At 38.4% G+C, this 22278-nt stretch overlaps 2 protein-coding genes across 7 annotated transcripts in view; both read right to left on the minus strand.

Moving 5' to 3' along the window:
* Positions 1 to 1482: 1482 nt before the first annotated feature.
* On the minus strand, positions 1483 to 12280 carry ube2j2 (ubiquitin-conjugating enzyme E2, J2 (UBC6 homolog, yeast)). 4 transcript variants are annotated; one of them, XM_058632565.1, is made up of 7 exons: positions 12125 to 12280; positions 7892 to 8022; positions 7645 to 7685; positions 7424 to 7526; positions 7180 to 7318; positions 5287 to 5367; positions 1483 to 3900 (listed from the first exon to the last, which is right to left on the minus strand). In XM_058632565.1, exons 2-7 carry the CDS (start codon positions 8020 to 8022, stop codon positions 3610 to 3612), a joined length of 786 nt encoding a protein of 261 aa, XP_058488548.1. In that variant the 5' UTR covers positions 12125 to 12280; the 3' UTR covers positions 1483 to 3609. The 4 variants fall into 4 exon arrangements, with proteins under 4 accessions (XP_058488548.1, XP_058488550.1, XP_058488546.1 ...); XM_058632567.1 differs by lacking the exon at positions 12125 to 12280 and adding an exon at positions 11949 to 12058; XM_058632563.1 differs by lacking the exon at positions 12125 to 12280 and adding an exon at positions 9280 to 9396.
* A 700-nt stretch (positions 12281 to 12980) lies between these two features.
* The window catches only part of LOC131460789 (arf-GAP with coiled-coil, ANK repeat and PH domain-containing protein 3-like), a 74268-nt gene continuing 64970 nt past the window's right edge, over positions 12981 to 22278 (minus strand). For 2 of the 3 annotated variants that reach the window (XM_058631575.1, XM_058631574.1), the window contains exons 23-26: positions 21656 to 21766; positions 21456 to 21517; positions 15546 to 15595; positions 12981 to 13737 (exon numbers count right to left, since the gene is read on the minus strand). In XM_058631575.1, the coding sequence (XP_058487558.1) occupies positions 13669 to 13737; positions 15546 to 15595; positions 21456 to 21517; positions 21656 to 21766 (292 nt within the window). In that variant the 3' untranslated portion in view covers positions 12981 to 13668. Of the gene's footprint in view, positions 13738 to 15545; positions 15596 to 20458; positions 21518 to 21655; positions 21767 to 22278 lie in introns of those variants that run through there. The other variant, XM_058631576.1, reaches the window with a different exon arrangement.

Genomic DNA, 22278 nt, shown 5'->3' on the forward strand with positions numbered 1-22278 from the left:
AGAGACAAACAACCATTCACTCTCACACTCACTCCTATGGTCAATTTACAGTGTCCAATTTACCCTAATCCCCACATTGCATGTTTTTGGACTGTGGGAGGAAGCCGGAGAACCCGGAGAGTACCCACGCGCACACGGGGAGAACCTGCTAGGCGAGAGTGCTAACCACTATACCACCGTGTGGCCCTTTGCATAGATAACAAAAACAATGACAATTTACACTAGCGCTGAAAAGTGAATCCTATTTTAAATTAAAATCACTATTTGAATGTAACTGCAAATGTTTATGTTCATTTAAAATGCTAACGATACACACTTCAGATACAGAATCTCACATATAAGTCATGTAGGGCTGAAACAATTACTCTATTATTAACCACTTAATACATGTAAACCAGGGGTCGCCAACCTTTTTGAGACCGAGAGCTACGTGAAGGGTAGAGAATAATGTGGAGGGCTACCATATTAACATTTTATGCAATTTACGATTTAAATGAAGAATATTATGCATTCAATTGCATACACATTAATTCCAGTGCTTACTCCTAATGATTATCACAGTTTTTATAAACAATATCAAGGACATTTTACTCAGTGATCATATGGATACATGCAAGTGAGGTGAAGTGAAATGAGCCCGCGGGCACCTCGTTGGCTGCTCGCGGGCTACCAGGTGCCCGCGGGCACCACGTTGGTTACCCCTGATGTAAACTATTCTGACACTTGGTTTATCAATTTGAGCGGTTTTTTTGTTTTGTTTTTTAAGAGTTAAAACAAGTTTTCAAGATTATTCAGCTTCTTAAATGTGAGAATTTTCTGGTTTCATTTCCATGTTTGAGAAACACTGAGGAACGTTTGATGAACCAAACAATTATTCGACAGATCGAGAAAATGATCTACAGATCAATCAATAAAATAGAAAAGAAAAACACAAAGATATTTAAAAATAACAATGATGTACAGACAAAAAAATGTTGGTTTATTTCATGGTTCCTATAGTTAGTGGAACTATAGTGGTCAGCTACGCCACTTCACTGCAGCTTTAAATCGACAATTTCAAAAGTTAAAGCGCTGAACAAATGTATTAGACCACACAATGCAAGGTTTGCATTGGTAATAATCAAAATCATTTCTTATGTTTCTGTAATGGTTAATACTCCAGTAAGCTCTTTAACTGAAACGATATTTTAATGCTAAAATATAATTATTGTTATCCATGAATTTTCAAATGTACTGTTTTACAAACAAAAAACAGAAACAAATAAAGCACATGATTATTTCTTGATTAAGTCGTCAAATTATAGCTATTTACTTGGATTCCTGAACAGAAACATGATTTTTAATGGTTGAATGTGTCGCTTCTGGCTCAACTTTGTTATTTAACATTTTGTTAAGCACTGAAGATTAATAATGTGTCAAAAAACAAAAGATATTTTTGATATTTGGTTCCAATTGTTGATTCAGACATGAAGAAGCAGCGGGGAAGGTTTTCTAAAACGCCCCGCCAAGCAGGGTTATTTATTTGCATGTACTATGAAAACATTATGTCACACAAGATTAACTGAAGCATGGAAATGTAGGCATTTGCTGTATAATCACACAAACGCACTCCCATCCTCATCATCGAGTTGTTTTTTTTTGTTGTTGCCAGGAAAAGAAGAACAATAAAAAGCCAATCATCTGCCTTCTGATCATTTTTGTTTTACCCTGTCGAAACATTACATACACAAGAGAACCATCTTTACTAAAATGCAATGCACAACAGTAAATTATCAGCAATTAATGCGAGTCCGGTCCACGGCCTGCCTGTGTGTGTGTGTGTGTGCGTGTGTGTGTGTGTGTCTGTCCATACACACACGTCTCCTCAGAACCATGACAGACAAAGCCAGGCAGGCTCTATAAATAAAGAGAAAGAAAAAGATGTTTTTTTGAAAAAAATATAATATACAGACACAAAACGTTGCTTTATTCCATGTGTCTCCTTATTTGGACCTATATAGAGTGGGCTAGGCAGAATCTTAACTAAAAGGTACTTGTCTGTGTGGGACACTGCTTTGCTCATGGGTTGACTGGAATGAATACCCGGTCTGATGTCAGACTTTTACCAGTGTATCACAACGGCTCGTGAGACAAGACGTTGCCAAGTTTCGTTTCTCCACGTTTTCCCTCCCCCCCTCGTCGTCAACTCCGCCCATCAACTCTCAACAGAATTCTAAAGATGATATCTTCCTCCTGGAACATGAGACACGAAGTTAGCAGAGAATTAAACCCAAACGCCCATTATTAATGTATTAATTAGCCTGAGGGGCAAAAAAATAAAAATAAAAAAGGAACAAAAAATTTAAATCACATAAGAGGTGATGGTTTGAAACTTGATTTATATCAGATTTCTACACGTCGTGTCTCGGTTGTTTACGTGACGTAAGAAAGAAACAATAATCGCGTTAGTGTGATGACTTTTAAAAATGTCCTGATATGTTTTTATGCAGACCCAAACTGTTCCCAGCTTTGATTTGGATTTTGGCTTTGATTTGGAAGTTGTCAAACAAGTAAAATGCAAAATTCTGAAATCCAGGCTGGTGCAATTTTGCTCTGCTGAATCAAATCTTTTTTATATTTCTTAAGTTTCAAAATGTCGCTTGACATGCTTCCACCCAGCTTCAGCGAAACTGTCTAATACTAACCAAGCGAGTTCTGTTGGTATCCTGGGATTAAGGGCATTAGTCGAGATAATGTTGTAGTTTATCTGGAAACATACTGAGTGTGAAAGCTGTGGCTCAACACGACACACAGCATGTGACCAAGTCTTTACATCCACCAATCAGAGGAGTTTGTAGAGTGAGATCATGCATCTCTATTTATCCCCATTTCAACAAAAATCAGTTGCTGCAAACGTGTTTCTGCCGCGCAGTTACCAAAGGATTGATTATGTTTGGACACAGAGTGGACACTCGTCTGCCTGAAACACGTGAATGGAGAAAATAATGGGTAATACTTCAGGACCAACGACTTCACCTAAACCCCACTTTTGATTTCGCTCTGCAACAGCGCCACCCTGAGGAGCCTTTGTGATAATGAATAATGAGGGGCCTTTGCTGGGCTAATGTTAGAATAATGTACAATTAAAGAAAGAAACAACCTTTTTTTCCACTGATGTTCATGACAGCGCAGGAGAACAATGGTTACATTTTATTTCACCTCAGAAAAGCACATTTCTGTTGTAACCAGTCGTCCAACGTGGCGACACCACAAACTACGACCCTCGGTTTCACACTCTTCCACAACCCATGAGCCAAGTTTGTTCCTATCGCTGACATGAACCTCTGACGCAGAGATTGGATCACAACCGTTTCAATGAGCCCCTCAAACCCGCCCCCCCACCCCCCCAGCTCTACTGATGTCCCCACTCCTCCTTCCCCTCTCAGTCCTTCCTGGGTGGGTTTGGCTTTGAGATCCCATCTAAAAGTCGATGGTGGTCGTAGTGGTTGAGTGGACGGGGGGCTTTAAACAGGACTGAACAGCGCCCCCCCCCTCCACATAGAGTGTGTTTGTAGAATTTGGAGTCCACTAGCCTGCAGGGGGATCTTTGCCCTACAACGCCAGCTCCTCTCACTCCTGCGCTATGCTCCTCAGCACGTACTTGACCGTGTAGGCAAACGCTGCAAAGCCTACAATCACAAACAAGTTGGCCAGAGCTCCACCTAGAAGTCCATGGTTACGATGGGCCTGCTGCAGACCAGGGGCGGGGTTGGCTGCCCCCAGGGGGACAGGGCCCCCGTTGAGGGCGGGTAGGCCATAGTGGGCGTGTTGAGGGTCACCGTCAGGCACCACGTCGGGTAAAGGGAGGGGCTGCGTGCGGGCACTTAACTCCTCCTGGGCCTTCTGTTTCTGCTTCATCTCCTGAAGGGATGAGAGCAAAGACATGAGAGAATAGTAGGCCAACAAAGAACCAGAGATATATTATACCATTTAAAACCGTAGTGCATCATTTTTAAATACAAACACATCCGTTATTTCACACCATTGTTCACACAATGCTGATGAACTGTCAGCTCCACACGACTCTCTCAGTATAGTGTTTGCATTCCCGCACTGCACACAGGAAGGGATTTGTTTTATGTTAAGACAGACAGAGACTTGGTTGACTTCAAATTCAAGGACTTTTCAGGACCAATGCCATCTTTTGCTTGTTCATGTCTTTGGTGAGGTCCCTGGCACAGCTGGCACAACAGGAAACTCAAGTCTTTTGAACTATCACCAGAAAATATTGCATGCTTTTTTTTTTGATTGACTGACTCATATAGCCTTTGATTGATTCATATAATCATTCATATCATTCACATACAGTCAAATTGAACGCTATGGTAATTAGCCTGTTGATGTCTAATTAAAAGGTAGACATGAACAGAACGTTTTTGCGTTTTGTTGTTTTAATAGTCTAACATTTTTAAAACAATAAATACACATATATTTAGGAAAAGTCAGGGACCCATGGTCTCATATGTTCAATTTCAACAAGGTTATCACCATACAAAAATCAGAAACAGTCAAAATGACCCCCCTTGGTAGTTAAAGCGTTAACAAGATATTGTTCAATATTTCTGGAAATGTTGCTACACTATTCGTTTGGTGTGTATATTCATTTTTAAGTGGTTTAAATTCTGAAATTCTAAGTTGCTGTGAAAGCCCATAATATTTTCCTACTTCTCTCTTTTGATGCAAATGCACAGTTGATGTCATTAGCCCTGCCCCCTCTCTTTTGTGTTTTTTCAACAATTGATGATGAATGTGGATCATGAGATGACTGCGGCGATGAGCTGTGACTTGCAACAAATTTCTGAGTGTTTTATCAAACTAGAGATCGTCCAAACTGGTTTCACACTGGGTGAGTATGAATACACTTAAAAACCAAACTGTGGTTACATGTACTGTAACATTTTGGTTTGTGCTTCTTAAAATGTGCCTTCCCTTAAAAAAGGTTCAAAAACCCTGACTTCATCAAAGTTGGAAGCTAACCCATTGACCCACAGCAACTACAAACAGACTATGATGGTGGAATTACTTTAGTTACGGTTCAACAAGAGTTAATAAAGAAGAACTGCATTGATAACATCTGTTGTTTGTCGTTACCATAAATAATGTCTAATAGCCACCCGCATGACAGTCAGTAGCACACTGCAGCTTAATCCAACTGTGTCTAGTATATTCTCTCTGGTTCAGACAGAAAAATGTGGCCACAGTCGTAATCTAATGTGAACTCAGCTTCAGGGATCAGCACATACTTACATCAACTACATCAGGAAACAGCTCACAGAACACTTTATCCTTCAGGTTGAAGGCCAGGCTTTGGGCCGACAGCTGTCTTTTCTGTGGAAAAAAATATTGCAACATATATTAAATATCCGACTGTATGTTTGTGTCACTGCTCTGTGTTCATGATGTTTTTTTTTTGCCATTTTAAAATATTATTATTTAACTTATCAGCCTGGTATTACTGATGTGTCCAAAATTATTGAATCAGTAGCAACTGGACATGTAGATTTCTTGATGACTTCTTATAACACAAGTTTACAAAAAGAAATGTCTTTGATAGATGAGAAATTTTAAAAATTAATTTTGTTAGCCAAAGATTATATGAAAAAGTTTGATTAAAGACTCACAAGTACAGACAAAAACAAACACACAAAACAAATGAAACAAACATTTATGAATTAAGACTTTAAATCAAGAATAGATTAATGTTTAAACAATTTTTGTGCATCATTTATATTTTAATGAGATGGCTTGAGAACAAAATAATTAACCAAAATAAAAAAATACTAACATCTTATACAGTTAGGTATGTATATATATTATGGACAAAGGCACACATATTGTAATTTTGCCTCTGTACACCACTACAATGAATATGAAAGGAAACAATCAAGATGTGAATAAAGTGTGGACTCTTAACTTTAATTTGAGGGATTGAACAAAAACATTGCATTAACTGTTGAGAAATTATAAGAATTGTCCATTTTCAGGGGCACTGAAATAATTGTGCAATTGCCTAAAAAGCTGTTTCATGGACAAGTGTGGCCCGTTACCTCACTATTCTGTCAGAACAAGACCTAAAGCCGATTGCATGTGTTTAATTTGCATTTGTTGGCTTTTCACTGAAAGTATCAATGAGGCCAAAAGAGCTGACAAGTGAAGACGGCCATTATTCAGCTGAGACAACAACATAAACAGATATATAGCAAAAATGTTAGAAGTGGCCAAATTAGGAATTTGGCACATTCTTAAATAGAAGAAATTAAAAAACACCAAAAGACCTGGAAGACCACATAAAACGAGGGGATTACCCCTTGTCAAGAACAAACTTGAGGAGGTAGATGTGTCATTATCAAAAGTCTACTATCAGAATAATATAAATATAAAATATTAAAAATATTCTTCAGACCGATGAAACAAAGATGAACTTGTACCACAACGATGGGAAGACAAAAGTGTGGAGAAGGAAAGGAACAGCTCATGATCCAAAGCATACACGGCATCAGTCAACCATGGAGGAGGCCTCACCAGGCTCACTTGTGTTTGTTGATGATGTGACTGCTGATAGAAGTAGCAGGAGGAATTCTGAAGTGTACAGGATTATAATTGTCATTGCTGAGATTCAGCTAAACGCTGCAAAACTGATAGGACGGCATTTCCCATTAAAAATGGATAATGACCCAAAACATACTGCAAAAGGGAGACAAGGGCTTTAAGGCCTGGCAAAGCATGTCCAAACTCAGTATTTGGCAATGTCCATGGGTAACAACCTTTGCAGCTGCAAAGGATTTTTAACCAAGTATTTTATTTATCGTGATTTGAGTTTGGCAATATTATTTCCAAGGCCCCTGATAATGGACAATAATGTATGAAAATGCTTGTAATTTCTCAACGGTTAATGAGATTTTTCTTGTTCAATCCCTCAAATTAAAACAGAGTGCACTCTTTAATCACATTTAATTTCAAATTCATTGTGGTATAGAGGCTAAATGACAAAATCTTGACAAAGTCTTTGTCCATATACATACGTAAGTGTACTTGCTGCAATGATTTATAAATAAATATATTTATACAATTGATTTTAAATTTATTTCATTTCATTTTGTATAATTTGCCCAGAGAAAAACCTCTGTAATTTAAACCCACTGTGTAGTCCGAGGTCTCAATGCTCCCGAGGGTGGGGCCTTTTTCAACCATGAAGCTGAGCAGACCTGTGAGGATGGTAGAGACGGACCACGCAGGGTTCCATGTGTCTGGATGGAAGTCTGTGATGGACAAACATAATCTGTAGGAAAAAAAAACATGCACAAACAGACAAAAAATAAGAACCAGGGTCTTTCCAAAACAACCTTCTTTAAATCCTGAAATCTCAATTCATCAATATTATTACCTTGTATTACACTTGAATCTCCCATTGGGTGTGATCATATAGATACTTGGTGGTTTAAAGGGAAACTCCCGTGGAAATATAAGTTTCCCATGATAATATCCTCCTATGAAAGAGAGATGAGGGTTAGGGTTGTGAAATGTGATAAAACAATCTGCGTCAACAAACCACAAAGATCAGCATGTTTAGTCTTGTTCCATAAATAGACCGTCAGGAGTTTTTACCTTCATATGGTGTTTTCTCAGGACCTCTCACTACATAGTGCCTGCAGAAGACAGGAAAGATTTATTTTAAAACAAAGCTAATAAAATATGGTAAATGGTAAACTGAACACAGCCTATGTAAAGTGCCATGAATAATGCATGTTGTGATTTGGCGCAATACAAATAAAATAAAATAAATTAAAAAAATAAATGTGTAAATAAATATAAAATTTGATTTATAATTGTATCCTTTTTTTGAAGACCTTACCATTCTAAGATGTTAGAGGGTAGAGGTTCTGCACAGATGTAAGGCACAGGGTCTTTCTTTATCCTGAGGTAATCCTGCTTAAGTCGCTGAGTGGCTGTGGTTGGAGCTCTCTTATTCCCGTTGCTGTTCATCTGAGGATTTAGAAGATGTGAAAAAAGAAGAGACTGTTATTTATCTTGCCATTTTAGGTCTTTTAGTGTCTTAGTGTGGGGTCAAATCAGATTGTATTATTTCAACTGTGGGACTTTAAACTGTTTTTGTGTCATTTAACGCAACTGTGTAAACTGATTAGTTGCAGTTGGGATTCATTAACCTATAACAAATGCCCGGTTTATGTATTAAAAACAATATTAGGTGCTAGATCTTATTAAGTGACAGTAAAAATAGACATTATATTATGCATAATTTTGCACTTGTCATCATTTATATTATGACTAAACTAGAAACTAGTCTTCCCTAAAGCACCAGCTACTATTTAATGCTAGAAGTACAATCACTTTATTATGTACAGTACATGTCGCTAATATTAGGTTGGATCCCTTTAAATGAAAAAACTCTCTATAATCACATCTCTGTGTGTATCTCCTGTTCCACCATGTAGTGGCAAACGTAGACTTCATTCCAAAGCCATCCAAAGTCGTTAGCTGCAGGCAGTTTCCTATGGGCTTCATGTTCAGTCATGTTAAATTAATGTGCAAACCCTTGAGTCAACGGTTTCCACATTTATTTCCAATTGTCATACATCAAGGTTACATTTACTTCCACCATATCCAAGCCTCTCTCGGATCAACAACACAGAAATATTCCCTTGACGTTCCAGGTTGTGAATGACAATCTATAGATTTAACAGTAACAAAGATCAAAAAAACGTTTTACACCAAACCTAGCACAGCTTCTAACGGACACGTCCACCAAACCAAAATGCTAGATATTTTCCATTACATATCTACCTATCCTTCTATCTATCACAGCTGTCAAAGGATCGACAGTGCCCTTTATCTGATAAACTGAAGTTCTTAATGGCATCAAAGGTCCACAACGCCACGTTCCTTTCCTTGTAAGAATACATGCTTAAGGCAAACAGCTAACTACTTTAACTGTTCAAAAATTATGCTTAAAGAAATAATTTGTGCATTAATCATTTAAACTAACTCAAAACTAAATTAACTCAATACTGGCTCCTACACACCACAATAGTTCTATTTTTGAATTAACAACTGGTGACACTGGAGGCCATTTGAGTTCAGTGAACTCATTGTCTTTCACTCATGACGCGTCATCGGAAAACAACAATACCGAGGTAGGCTATCATTTGTCCAATAAGTACTACACCAAAAAATATCCCCCACAGATGGTTTAATTTTGTTTACACCAAATTCTCACCCTACCATCGGAATGTCTCAAAGATCACAGCAATCACTTCTAATGTCACTCAGGCTTCTTCTACTTGAATCATGAAATTCAAAATATACATCAAAGTGTGCCATTCGGCCAGGAATGGTACACTCCAGCTTTGAGTTAGTGCCTTGACATAGAAAATTGCAAGAACTTCAAAAACACTTTAAGAATTCAGAATTTCATCTGTCTTTGATCTCCATTCTCTTCCTGTGAAAAGCACAAAGGCTGACACCATTCCACTGTTCACGTAAACTTAAGTGCACAGCAAAGACACGTCGATGACTGTCCTGCAGAGAAACTCATGCACCCCTCAAATGGCTGGAGTCCTGACAGAGAGCATTGTGGTCAACAATATGGGACAAATATCAACGGTTGAAGATGAGGGACTTAAGCAGATGATTTAACCCAGGTTACAGTTGACTCTGAAAAACACATTTTCCCAAACTACTCCCCAATATCATGTTGGTAGTTAATCATGCATTGAAACATCCTTCGATTAGTAAAGTACTAGGATCTTGTGGAGCATGTTAAACAAAGTGAAGCAAGCCAACTTGCTTGGCTTCAAGCAATCTAAATATTACATTTTTTTAAATATAAAATTTCTATTAATTGTTTAGGAATGCCACAAAATGACACAACAGACGTACCACAGTGTCAGTGACACAGTTCCAAATAGGTTTGTTTCACTTCTCGGATGTTACTTAACAGACAGTGAGACTAATTCACTGCTAATTTTAATGTTTTACTGATGACGGGCGCTCACATACTTTGGAGAGCAGCCCCCGGTTTTGGTGGAAGTTGAATTTGGGAAAGTATCCAATTGTTGCATCACTAGCTAAATCATTCCTGTGAATACCTGGTACTTTAACTCCCTCCGAGCACCTCTTCTCTGCTGCTGGGAACTCGCCCTGCCCAAGAGCACATCAACATGCACAAATTCCCACACTGCAACTTACACATCACCAGTATTAATTTCCTTACTGCAGAGAGTTTAGGTTTGAAGCCTTTTAATTTTTTACATTTGAAGTCTATTGAAAGACTAACATTTGAACTTTTGGACTCCGGTTGTAGTCTGGACCCAGATCCAACAAGATACTTTTTACTCAATGGAATTGAACGTCACTTTAACTTATTCTTCAGTATGTTTCGGGTAGAGTTCTCAACAGATCGGGCAGGCCCAAAAAACCTGACCGGACCCGTGAGTTTGGGCCGAAAAAATACGCAAATGGTTGGGTCGTGCCTCAGGCTTACTTTTTTCCACTCACAAAACACATTGCTTGCAGGTTGTCTTATATGTTGTTTTTTGTAAAATGCTGTGTTGTTCATGTGTGGTGAAGAGTAAATCTGGCTGCCTGCTTGATGGAGAGGGGCAGACCTGATGCCACTGCGTGCGTAACCCCCGACACTTTGGGCATGTTAGTGTCATTTGTGGAGCCCTTTTATGATGCTCAGTGTGAACTGGAGGGGGACAAATATCCCACTCTGCATCTTGTGCCGCTATGGGCAAAACGACTCAGACATCACTGTCAGGCCAGGGCGGGTTCGGGCGGACCATTCATGCTGGTGTGCCGGGCTGCATTGGGTTTGGGTTTAAAGACCCGCGGGTCGGGTTGTAATTTTTAGAACTCTAGATTTGGGTCTGCTACCTGTAAGGCATGTTCACAGCCTTGGACAGAGGGCATGCTTGGACAGAGGCTGCTATTTTGAGTTATTTATTTGTACTTACACTTGCAATTTAATTTGTATTATTATATCAATTTCTTTGATATTTTGGACTCACATGTATAAATGTTACAAATATATTTGCTTAAGCTATTAAGCTTAGCTTTCATATTCATCTGTCATTATTTTTGTCATTACAGGAAATTACACTGGACAACAGGGTGATTTACATAGGACAAACATAAAACATATTTACACACACACACACACACATACATACATACATACATATACACATACACACACACATACATACATATATATATATATACACACACACACACACACACACACACACACACACACTCACACATACATATATGGGTGGATCTAGACTTTTTTTTTCTCTCTGTTTTGTTATTTCTTGTTGACTCAAGGTGCTTAAAATTCCTCTGTGCAGCTGTTCTACAGATCCAAACCCTTTCAACCCTTTTAAACACACATTTCAAAGTGAACAGGTCCACTAAGTCGTACAATTTTAATGTCTGAGATAATTCTAAAAGCAAACATTAAAATTGGTTTTGTGTTTACTACTTAACTACAGTAAACAAGCTACATCACATTGACGGGGGTGTACGTGCTGTCTCTCCGCCCCAGTCCATTGAACTCAAGATAACTCCACTAAGCGCACAGTGATCTGCTGTCATGCGGCTAACTGACATGCACACACTACTGAGACGAGTTGAAACCGTGTCAGAATCCCGTCTTTTACGAAAACACAGTTTATTTACCTCAAAGTGTATGTGTGATTTACCTGTGACTACTACGCTAACGCTGCTATTAAATCTCTACCTGGACAAGTTACATCGACCAAGTCACACGTTCGAAAAGTGTAAACAAACAAAACAGAGCAGCTGCAAACCGTTGGACGCCATTACAAGTGGCTGAATATTGTTAATAATGTGTAATTCACATGTCTGTTGGTGTGGCCGCTTACTTGTGTGTTATATGAAGCTCTCGTGTAAATTGTCCTCGCTTGCTAACGTTAGCTAACACAGGCCACAGCTATGTTTAGCTACCAGGCGTTAGCATCCACTAGCTCTGTTACTCACGAGAGCTGAACGCCGTGTCTGTAGCATTTATTACCGCGAGGACATTTGGGGCATGACGTACCTCTCCAGAAACCACAGTGGAAACAGGGATTCGCGGCTGGACCCGGAACGATGCTGCTGTTTGTGTTGTCAAACCCCAAACCGCTAAGACGATGATGACACTGACGTAGCTTCAGCTATCGCCAGCAGCAGGAGGAGTGACACTTCCGGCTTTCTTCTACTTCTTCTCCTTGGCATTTTTCTCGTCGATTGGCAAACATTTCTTAGGCACATTAGCGCCCCCAATTGGTATGGAGTGTAAATCACTACTTTTTTATGTATTTTTTCCACTCTAAAGTAGTGACGTGCGATACCAGCCTGAAATAAAACTCAGGCTGGTATTGACGATAATAGAAAAAGTAGCATATTTCAAATTTTAGGTTCATCATGAAAACAAGACATTAGACTACTCTTTCTTGTTCTTTGATTATAAATGGACATTTCGTACAGTAAAAACAAATTTATAATAGCATCTATTTATTTCCTAACCACATTTCTTCATGTAAATTTGAGTAAAATGGGATTCCTGACCCTAAGGGTCTTATTTATTCTTGCTGACAAATGAAAATCCATCCATCCTCCATCTTCTACCGCTCAATCTTCCATATGAGGGTGTCAATGCTAGCTGCTAGCGGAGTACACCCTAGACAGGATGCAGGTCCATCACAGGGACTCATACAGACAAACAACCGTCCACTCTCACACTCACACCTACGGTCAATTTAGAGTGTCCAATTTGTCTCACCTCCTAAATCTGCATGTTTTTAGACAGTGGGAGGAAACCGGAGAACCTGGAGAAAACCCAAGCACACATGGGGAGAACATGCAAACACCATGTAGAAATACCCTTATTCTGACTGGGTAAATGCGAAACCAAACAATTTTAAAACATTTTATTAGAGAGTTTGCAGAAAAACAATATTAAAAATGTAAAAGGAATTATGGGCATTTCAATTGTCTTTAACCTAAAATACAATTTACTCATCACAGAGAGTATTTTTAAGCCAATGTGTTTTTGTAAATACTGTCATTGTCTTTAAGGAAATATCTCAGACAATATTATTGTTCTAGCTTTAAACAGGAGAAAATCATAAGCAAGCATGGGTTTTAAAATCAATGGACTTTTCACAAGCTGACAAATATGAAATTGTGTTACATTATGTCAAATTACGAATCTAGTCATTTGGGTACTTGTCCCATACTTGACAGTATACGACTGTAATGATTGCATCATCTTTATGGAAGCGAAACACTACATTTGTGAAGTACCGTCCATCCAAAGTATTCATGTTACATATCCCAACAATGTGGTGTCAGACAGACTGAAATAACAGTGCAAAGACTTTTATCCCAATCAAAATAAGAAAAATTAATTCAGAACCATTATGATTAAAAGCACATTGTAAACTCACTTTATCTGTTTACCTATAGCACAAGAGTGGCAGAGTATAGTCTGTTTTTACTGGCGTGCTGCCACCATTTTTATTCCACAGTGGTCAGATGAAGTGGAGTTCAGTCGTGGTCACGATGGCTTCTTGCAGCGGCAGAATTGTAAGCTCCTTCTCCTCAACTTCTCGGGCTGGAGAGACGCGAGGACAGAAAACTCGCGAAAGACATCAACACAGGTGACGTTACCTGCAAAAGGCAACACTTCACATAAGTTCAGGGAGGAAGGGGTGGGGGGTGCAGGTGCGGGAACTGTGGAGACTGTAGTGGTTAAACTGCTGTATTGTGCTTTCCTTTAACAACATTAATACATATTTTTAAAAATAAAGATACAGGAGCGAACACTGCAATCTCTATTTTCAGGAGGAAAGAAAAGGAAAGAAACCACTGCATTGTGCACCCAAGAAATAGCAAAGCCCTCAAAAGCATAGTCTACAGATATATAGACATTTATTCCTTCATTAGTATAATATACATGACTAATTCTCCATTAAACAAGATTGTTGGACTATTTAAACTGTATCAGTGCTGGTTAAAATTCTCGAAATCCTTAAAACATAATCATCAATAAGAAATTTTAATCAAGCAAAGGTTTTAGAAAAAGACAGCACCACCGCAGCAGCAGCAGTAAGGGGGTTAAATGACATTTCTGTTATCTTTGATAGGAAACAACATTGTGCACCATTTTGACACACTTAACCATAATATTTAAAATGTTTAACTTGCTCCAAATTTACTTGATAGCTTTTATACAATTGAGCAACATGTCTTAGTAGTAGAGTAGAAGGGTGTACCTCAGGGCTTTGTATTAAACCCAATTTTGGTCACATTGTGTCAGTTATCACTCAGGTTTTAGAAAACAGTATCATCACAGCAGCAATAAAGGTGAAATTGAAATTTCTCTTGCACTTGATAAGAAGGAACAGCATTTGACCATGATATTTTAAAATGTAGACTTTTCTTTGGAGCATGTAGTTGCTCAAGCAAAAGGTGTCAAGATATTAGTTTAGATATGGATTATCTGCTGATAACATGTCCAGAGTCAAGGGCATACCACAGGGCTTTATGTTAGGCCCACTTTTATTCACTCAATAAACTAGAATTTTTTTTTTTTTAAATTGAAGGTTAGGAACATATATATATAGTTGGTAAATAATATATAGTAGCATAATCTTGGCTGAAACTGATTGATGCAAATACAGTTGAATATCAATGCTATTCCTCAATCTTAGGCACATATAGCACATAAAGACGACATAAAGTCAAGTACGTTTTGGTGATATTATCAGGTATTTGATCTACCTATTCTACCTATATCAGGTATTTGGTGTTTAATTTACAACTATTAAAGCAAACTGTCTTAGAGAAGCTAGTTGTTAAGTTAAATTTAAACACCATAGATCCAATATCTACCTCATGATATCAAAACGTACTTGACTTTATGTCGTCTTTATGTGCTATGTGCCTAAGCACGTCACCATTTTATTTGACATGTAAAGTTCGACTCACAAATGTATATATTTGCATCATTTTACATGTCTTCTTATGACAAAACAAAATATTTATATTTGTTCATGTCTATGATACAGTTTCTCTAAATTATCCAACATTCCCACTTACTTCCCATACATTTCTACAGAAAGCTTCCCATATGAAAATATTTCCAAAATTCTCAATCTAAAGTTCCCATGCAAATTTTCTGAAAATGTATCTGAAACCTACCAGTAATTTTCCGCCGCTTTGGAGCCCTCACAAAATGAAAATGTCAAATGCTAATTTTAATATTTAAACTGATGACACCCATTACATGCCATAATTAACATTATCAAGGAAGCTCCAAATGATTTCCCACAGAGAGAGAAAGAGTTTGTGTGTGCTTCAATGACAGAAGGTGATAGATGGAGACACCCTGAAGATCATCCCCAGACCACCAAAGCAGACAATCACCGTATCACACTAATCCCTCTAGTTAAGACGGCCCAGGAGGCTTCACTCACTCTATCCCGAACATCCTTGGCTTTAATTCTCCTGCTGCCTGGGGCAACCCCTGTGGTAACAGAAGCAATGATACGTCATCAAAATGTTTATTTGCACAAGTGGACACGTGTTGGCTGCATTTAGTGTAAGGTGAGGAATTAGGCATATCTGGCATGTGAGAAGAGTTTTTTTTATCAGGGATGGTGTATGAATGCTAATGAGATCACATATAAATGTTTAACACACCGGGAACACCGAATTATTCAAGGCACAATGTTGCTGCTGCAGACTGGGAACGTGATTTAATACCCATGAGATCTTTTAAGATCTTTAAATTAAAAGTGTTCTTGTGCACACCTCATTTATATATGCTGTGATTCCCAAAGAATGGGTCAGGACCCTTGTGTCCCCAAACAAATTTACAGAATGTTAGTTCATATATACTTTATGTGTATATGTTTTAAAAGACATGCATAAAATGAAGCTGTAATTCATTTACCAAACGTCTCATTTGTTTACCAATTCAGAATGATATTGTTACAGAAATGGCTGAAACATTATGGTCAAATTTGCTCTTATCAAGATTTATGATGTGGCATCTTTAAAAAGTGGGTCCCCATATAGAAAGTGTGGGAAACATTGATTTAATTCACCATTTCATTGCAGAGAATAAGTCAAAAGTTAGAAACACCAGATTATATTGTTAAAAAAACAGTATACTCCCAACATCCAGCAATACTTTAACGGCTAGACATCTAAAAAAATGTTTCCAACTTTTTAAAAACAACCATTTCAAATGTATTGCTTTAATGTTGAGAGAATGTTACAGATCAGAGATGAAACAGGAAACAGAAATGAGAGCAACAAGCAGGAAGCCGGGTTAGTTCATCCAGAATTTTTCAGTTTTATTGTATGTATTTTGTTTTACTTTGTTCCCCCCTCAGTGCTTCTAAACACAAGAAAGAAAGTATTCCAAAGATATTGAAATGTTATTGAACAGAAGACATTACAGGTCTGTCTGATAGTTGTTGGTTTTTTTTGTTATAAGTAAAAAGACAAACATGAAATAGATCAGACAGTCAGGATCCATGATTGAATGCTGAGAGGCAGGCAGTTGGCTTTGAGTTGAAATACATAAGTGTACTATTTACAGCATGTTTGTTTTGAGCAGCACCTTTAACCACTCCTATGTCAAAACACACACAGACAATGGACACAACATTGAATACTTCTGCTAGAGCAGTTGGTCACAGTAGCTTCACATCACCTGATAGACTGGTTCTACTTGCAGCACATTGAACTAACGCAGAATCTCACCTGCCACATCAAAATCTGTCAGGTGGTGAGTCACAACTCTGTGACCTCTTTTGAACACGCGAGTACATCAAAAGTGTTTTCATCACTGTGTCACTTCACAAAGCATGGTGAAAGACTATGCTGTATCTACTCGGAAGAGTTTCATAAAGAAAGAAAAAACTGCGTTATCATACAACAATGTCAGACACTTTCCCTTTAAAAAATCTTTGGCAGAGGAAAATAAACAACTACGTTTTCGCGAGTAAAAAAACAAAACCAATATGACAGGAATGAGGAAGCCGCCACAGATTTTGTTTGTGGTTAGAAGAATGGCACAGAGGTGTCATGGCGATGCATGCTTATTCCACTGGACTGCACTGTACGACGTGGTCAAACCACAGAAAATTGTTTCATCATGCTTATTTATGTAAAAGATGTCGAACTTCCCAAAAAAATTCTGGCGAGTCATGCAGGGAATATGCTCAGCGTTAAAGGTGATATATGTAAGGAATGTATTATATTAAGTCATAAAATGACCATGATGTCGCTTCAGGCAAGGCAAGGGGACATGTTAAATCAAAAGATTAACAATTCAAATTTTCATTTGTGGGCTGCAAATAACAACCTAATAACACACTGAGTCGCCCTTTGACACAGCCAACTGCAGCTGCAGGGTCATAAATGTCCAATGTTACCAAACCATAAAAGCCTCACTACTCCTCTCAAAAACGACTTGACCAAAGAGACAAAATGAGGACCTGCAATGGAGATGTGTTAAAATTTAGACAACTGAAAGCAGAAAGTTGAAGACAGACAATACAGGACAGGAAACCAAAAGAGCCAAGGTTTGCTAAAGCGTGGAACGGTATGGTTTGGTAGGTATTAGAGATGGGAATTGGTATCGGACAGATAAAAATGTCAAATCTGATACAATCCAAAAATCCTATATACTGCAAGCTCCACTAGGCACAGACTGTGAAAAATGTAAATAAAAATCAGCAAAAACATTTTAGCTGAGTCATGTTTGAGCTGTTTAATTCTTCTTTTTTTGAGAATAATATATGTTACACAGTTGGAGTATTACGTTTTTGAAAGGACTCAGCACAAATGTGTTGTTAACAGCTAATATCGGTATCGGTAGATAGTGTTTGTGATGTTAACATCCCACCCCTAGTATAATACGTATTTTTTGGCTTTTCCATTAGGAACAGTACCAAAATAACCAGCCCCAACTGTTCCATTTTTGGCACCCTTCCCTTGAGGTACCAGAGTATGGTACGGTCTTGGTGGCGCTAGACCGCCTCACAGAAAAACCTTTCTCCCTTGCGACAAACAGCCACAAACCAAGGTGATGCAGCACTACGTATGTTGCTGACGTAGCCGTCAGGCACGGAATACACTCCGCCTACCAAGTAAGGGTACTGACCCCGGGCTTTACCATTCCAAACCGTACCAAACCGAGCCGTACTATGATGGAAACATGGCATAACTCTCACTCAGGTGGGTATTAAAGGAGCATAATCTTTTTTAAGGCTACTTATGTTGCCTTGTCTCCAATCATGTGATAATTCTCCGCTATCTCTGTCTGTTGCCGACACGTAAAACATTAATCAAATTGGCTAAAAGATTTTGAACATAAAACAGAAGGTGGGACAGTTATGTGTGTGACGCCAGGTATATGTGCAATTCATGTTAGGGAAAGTCTGACAACCATGGCCCGCAATGTTTACAATTAATGTGCAGTAACCGTTTTGAACACTAAAGGTCACTGTTGTACATATTTAACATATATCACCTTTAACCAGCGTGGGAAGACAGAAATGTACATGTCCTTTGACCCCACAGGCAAGTAGACTGTTCAAAAGTAATGTCTCACCACAGGTACTGTCAAATGGATGAGTATTTACAACAAAACCGAGGGAGGGGTTATTTCCCAAGAAATTTTCTGCAATTGTCAGGGAAGAAGTCAACCGTTTACGGGCGAGGAGTGAATCTGGTTTGATTCACTCCTTTACTGCACTGCAACACTGCCACAATTGTGTCACATTCACCTTAACAAATCCACCCTCAAAAGAAATCAATAACTAACTGTGAGTCATTTAAATAATAATACCCCGCAACTACAATTTCCATAGCAAAGGCTGTAAAATCTCTGTCAGTGGTTTGTCTGAATGCCAAAGTTGTACACATTTAAATCTAAGGCCATTCTAAAGTGGAAATGAAAGCACAAAGTCTTTCATGGAAGTGCTATTACAAGGTGTAATTTGAACACTTAGATTAAAATGACAATCATTAACAGAAATGCAGATGAAAACTGCACCCAAGAAATGCATTGCACTGGTCCTCTGGGGAGATAAACATAAATAAAAATGAAATAAAATAGACATATAGATAAAGATATACAATAACACAAGTGGACAAGAACAATCTAAAAAAAAAAAAAGTCACACTAGCTCAATAAAAAATCAAATTATATAATACTAAGAATGGGAAAAGTGCACAGTTTCTTTTTTCCTTTACATAGTGTATCATATTATGATATATATTTTTTTTTTACTCTTTCAGTGACACATGCACTCCTGTTTACTCACTCGCTCACTGACTCACTCACTCATCATGTCACAAACTATCTACGAGAGCAGGTGAGGGTCTCTTCCCCACAAGCCCTTCAGTATTTCTGTCACAGTTTCACACTGAATTCCCCTCCTGATTCCTCTGCATACACAGGAAACTACTTGACCCACGTCTAATGCAGTTAGTCAGTTTCTAATTTTAACAAAAGCAATGGCACACATACCATTTTTTTTTTTTCACCTCATGCCACAGCATAACACATTTAAAAGATTACCCATGTAACTTCTAAATATCTATATTTACATCTCTGATTGAGAAGCGCTGGTTATGCTGGATGTCACAGAGGGTTTGGATAGATATGAAGTGATGGGGGTTAGTACAGTTGTTCAGAGGTCAGAGGTGTTAGATAACCCCACATTCTCGCACAAGAGGTTATACCACGTTTGATAACTCTGTAAAGGTCCAGTGTGTAAAAATTATACACTAAAAAAATCTGTTTAAACCCAGGTTTTAACATGTTTTGACCAGTAGGAATGTGTTTAATCTGCATTCACTTCCGTACAAAGCACGCCTGTGAACTGGGAACACCAGACATGCTGATTTTGCCTTGTCTATATTTCTGGTAAAGATGCAAAATGTAGAGAAACTTACTGTTATGGTGTTTGTAAATCAAACACCAAGCTTTAAAATAGTTTTCACCGACATTCGCTCTGAGCTGCTGTCTCTGCTGTGTGTGTGTCTGGTGTTATTAGAATCTCCAAAAGTCTCTAATAACACCAGAAAAAGTCACTAGATTTATCGCTAGTCGCTTTATTGAAAAAGAGTCGTCTGAATGTTCGCAAAATATAGCGACAGAGTCGCTAAGTTGGCAACACTGTTTTAAAGTGGGACAAAAGCAAAAGACACAACAGGGTAACGTTTGTGACGTCACTTTGGTGTGAATGGTGTTGCTCAGTTCAAGTATACGTGTGGAGTGGAAAAAAGGTTTATTGGCTGTGTACATCTGACTCTGCCTCCGTAGGTGGCGCTGTGTCTCTCTATAAGCTAGTGTGTATTGAATTAGTTTCCTGTTGACCGTTACATCACAGAAAAACAAACAAACGGCGAGATGGATCGTGCTGTGACTAATTGGACTATGAATCGCATTATCCAAGTATGTAGCTCAATTTAAGTTGGACCAACGTGTTTACATGACATTAAGAAAACCAAATTATTGTCTTAGTCTGACTAAAATCAAACTTTTAATGTGCATGTAAACACATCTAATGATCAAATCTAAAAATCCTCTGCGCGTACTTCCTGTTTGTGAGAATGTCAGGGAACTACGGTGGCTTTCACATACCAGAAAAGATGCCATTCTCCTTTGTTTGTGTACTAGACTTCAGCTTCAAAATGGAAAAACACACGCTCTGGCTAGTTGGTCCATTTTGGCTGCTGTAGAATTATGGCGGCCTCCGCAAAGCTAGGCCCTTGGCTAAAGTACACATGACAAAGATTATTCTAAGGCTACGAAAACTAAACTACTTTTCGTTATAAAAAAAAAAATTTATACAATATTACCTCCTGAATGTTACACACTGGACCTTAAAACACCCCCCTTGTGTGTGTGGGAGATGGAGCTACCATAGCATGGCTGGTGCTGAGTCATGGCAAGCAGAGACATGGTAATGATGCAGAGAAATGGAGGTGGTGACTGTATCATCAGTCAAGTTAAAAAGGTCCATCAGGGGTCTCCCTATGACACCACACACCCTCATAATGAGCAAGTGGTACGCTCCGCTCTTCTCAGACACCCTGAAGAAGTTCCCCATAAGCCTTGATCTACACGAGTAACTGAGATCAGTGTCTAGGGGCAACTTTGTCTACAGGGTCACTTTCCGTTTCCAGTCAAGAGGAATATATACCATAGTATGTATATACTGTATATATACTGTATGTATAGGGCACAAGCCATGCTCCTGGATACAGAAGTGACTAGCATTCGTCTATCGTGAGGCAGATGAATTCTTGGATGCACTTCCTATACTGCTGCTCAGTGGGGCTGCTGCTGTGGTATTGACCTGGTTGACCCAACGGAGGCTCGGCCTCTCGCATCTCCTCGTTCATCCGCGCTAGACGCAATCTGTTGAGGAGAAACAAGGAGGGAGAGTTTTGACTTTGGATTGCAGTAACAGTTTTGAATTGTTGTGGACACTGTTGTATGTATTCTATATACATCACCTCTAAGCAATAGTTACAATACAAAAAAAAGAGGATTTACAGTGTGACGATGTCCGCATTGGCAGCTTTCACAGCAATGCTTAGTGGGTCGCGACCCTGCTCATCCACCTCCGTCTGTGACGCTCCTCTCTTCAGGAACAGACACACCTGACTGTAAAAACGACAGAATCATACATCAGTTTTTTACAAAGACAGAGACAGGGGTACCTGGGGATGTTATGTTTATAGAGGCCGTCGTGTTTCCATGTCAACAAAACCACGATGACCTTTATTGCTTCGATTTTTATCTTCTTTTAGTGGTGACAGGGTTACTAGACTAAGCCTAACAAACAAAGTAATATAAAAACAACTTTGTATTCTTGCCATATGGGGCTGCAGCTAATCAATCCATCTATTATTAATCGATGACTAGATGAATTGTCAAATATTTTGAGAATTGTTTATTCTGTCTTAGAGTTTTGAATAATTAAAGAAAATTTTCTGATTTTTTCAGCTTCTTGAACGTTAAATGCTTCATTTGACAAAGAAAAACCTTTAAAAAATTTGGTTTGTGGACAAAACCGACAGATCTATTGCCGTATCTATTTATTATAATATTGATTTTGCGATTTAATCTGTATTTTAAGTCTTACTTTTGTATATAGTTTTATTATTTGTTTTAAA

The sequence above is a fragment of the Solea solea genome, chromosome 6 (assembly GCF_958295425.1).
Source record: "Solea solea chromosome 6, fSolSol10.1, whole genome shotgun sequence".
NCBI classification, from domain to species: domain Eukaryota; kingdom Metazoa; phylum Chordata; class Actinopteri; order Pleuronectiformes; family Soleidae; genus Solea; species Solea solea.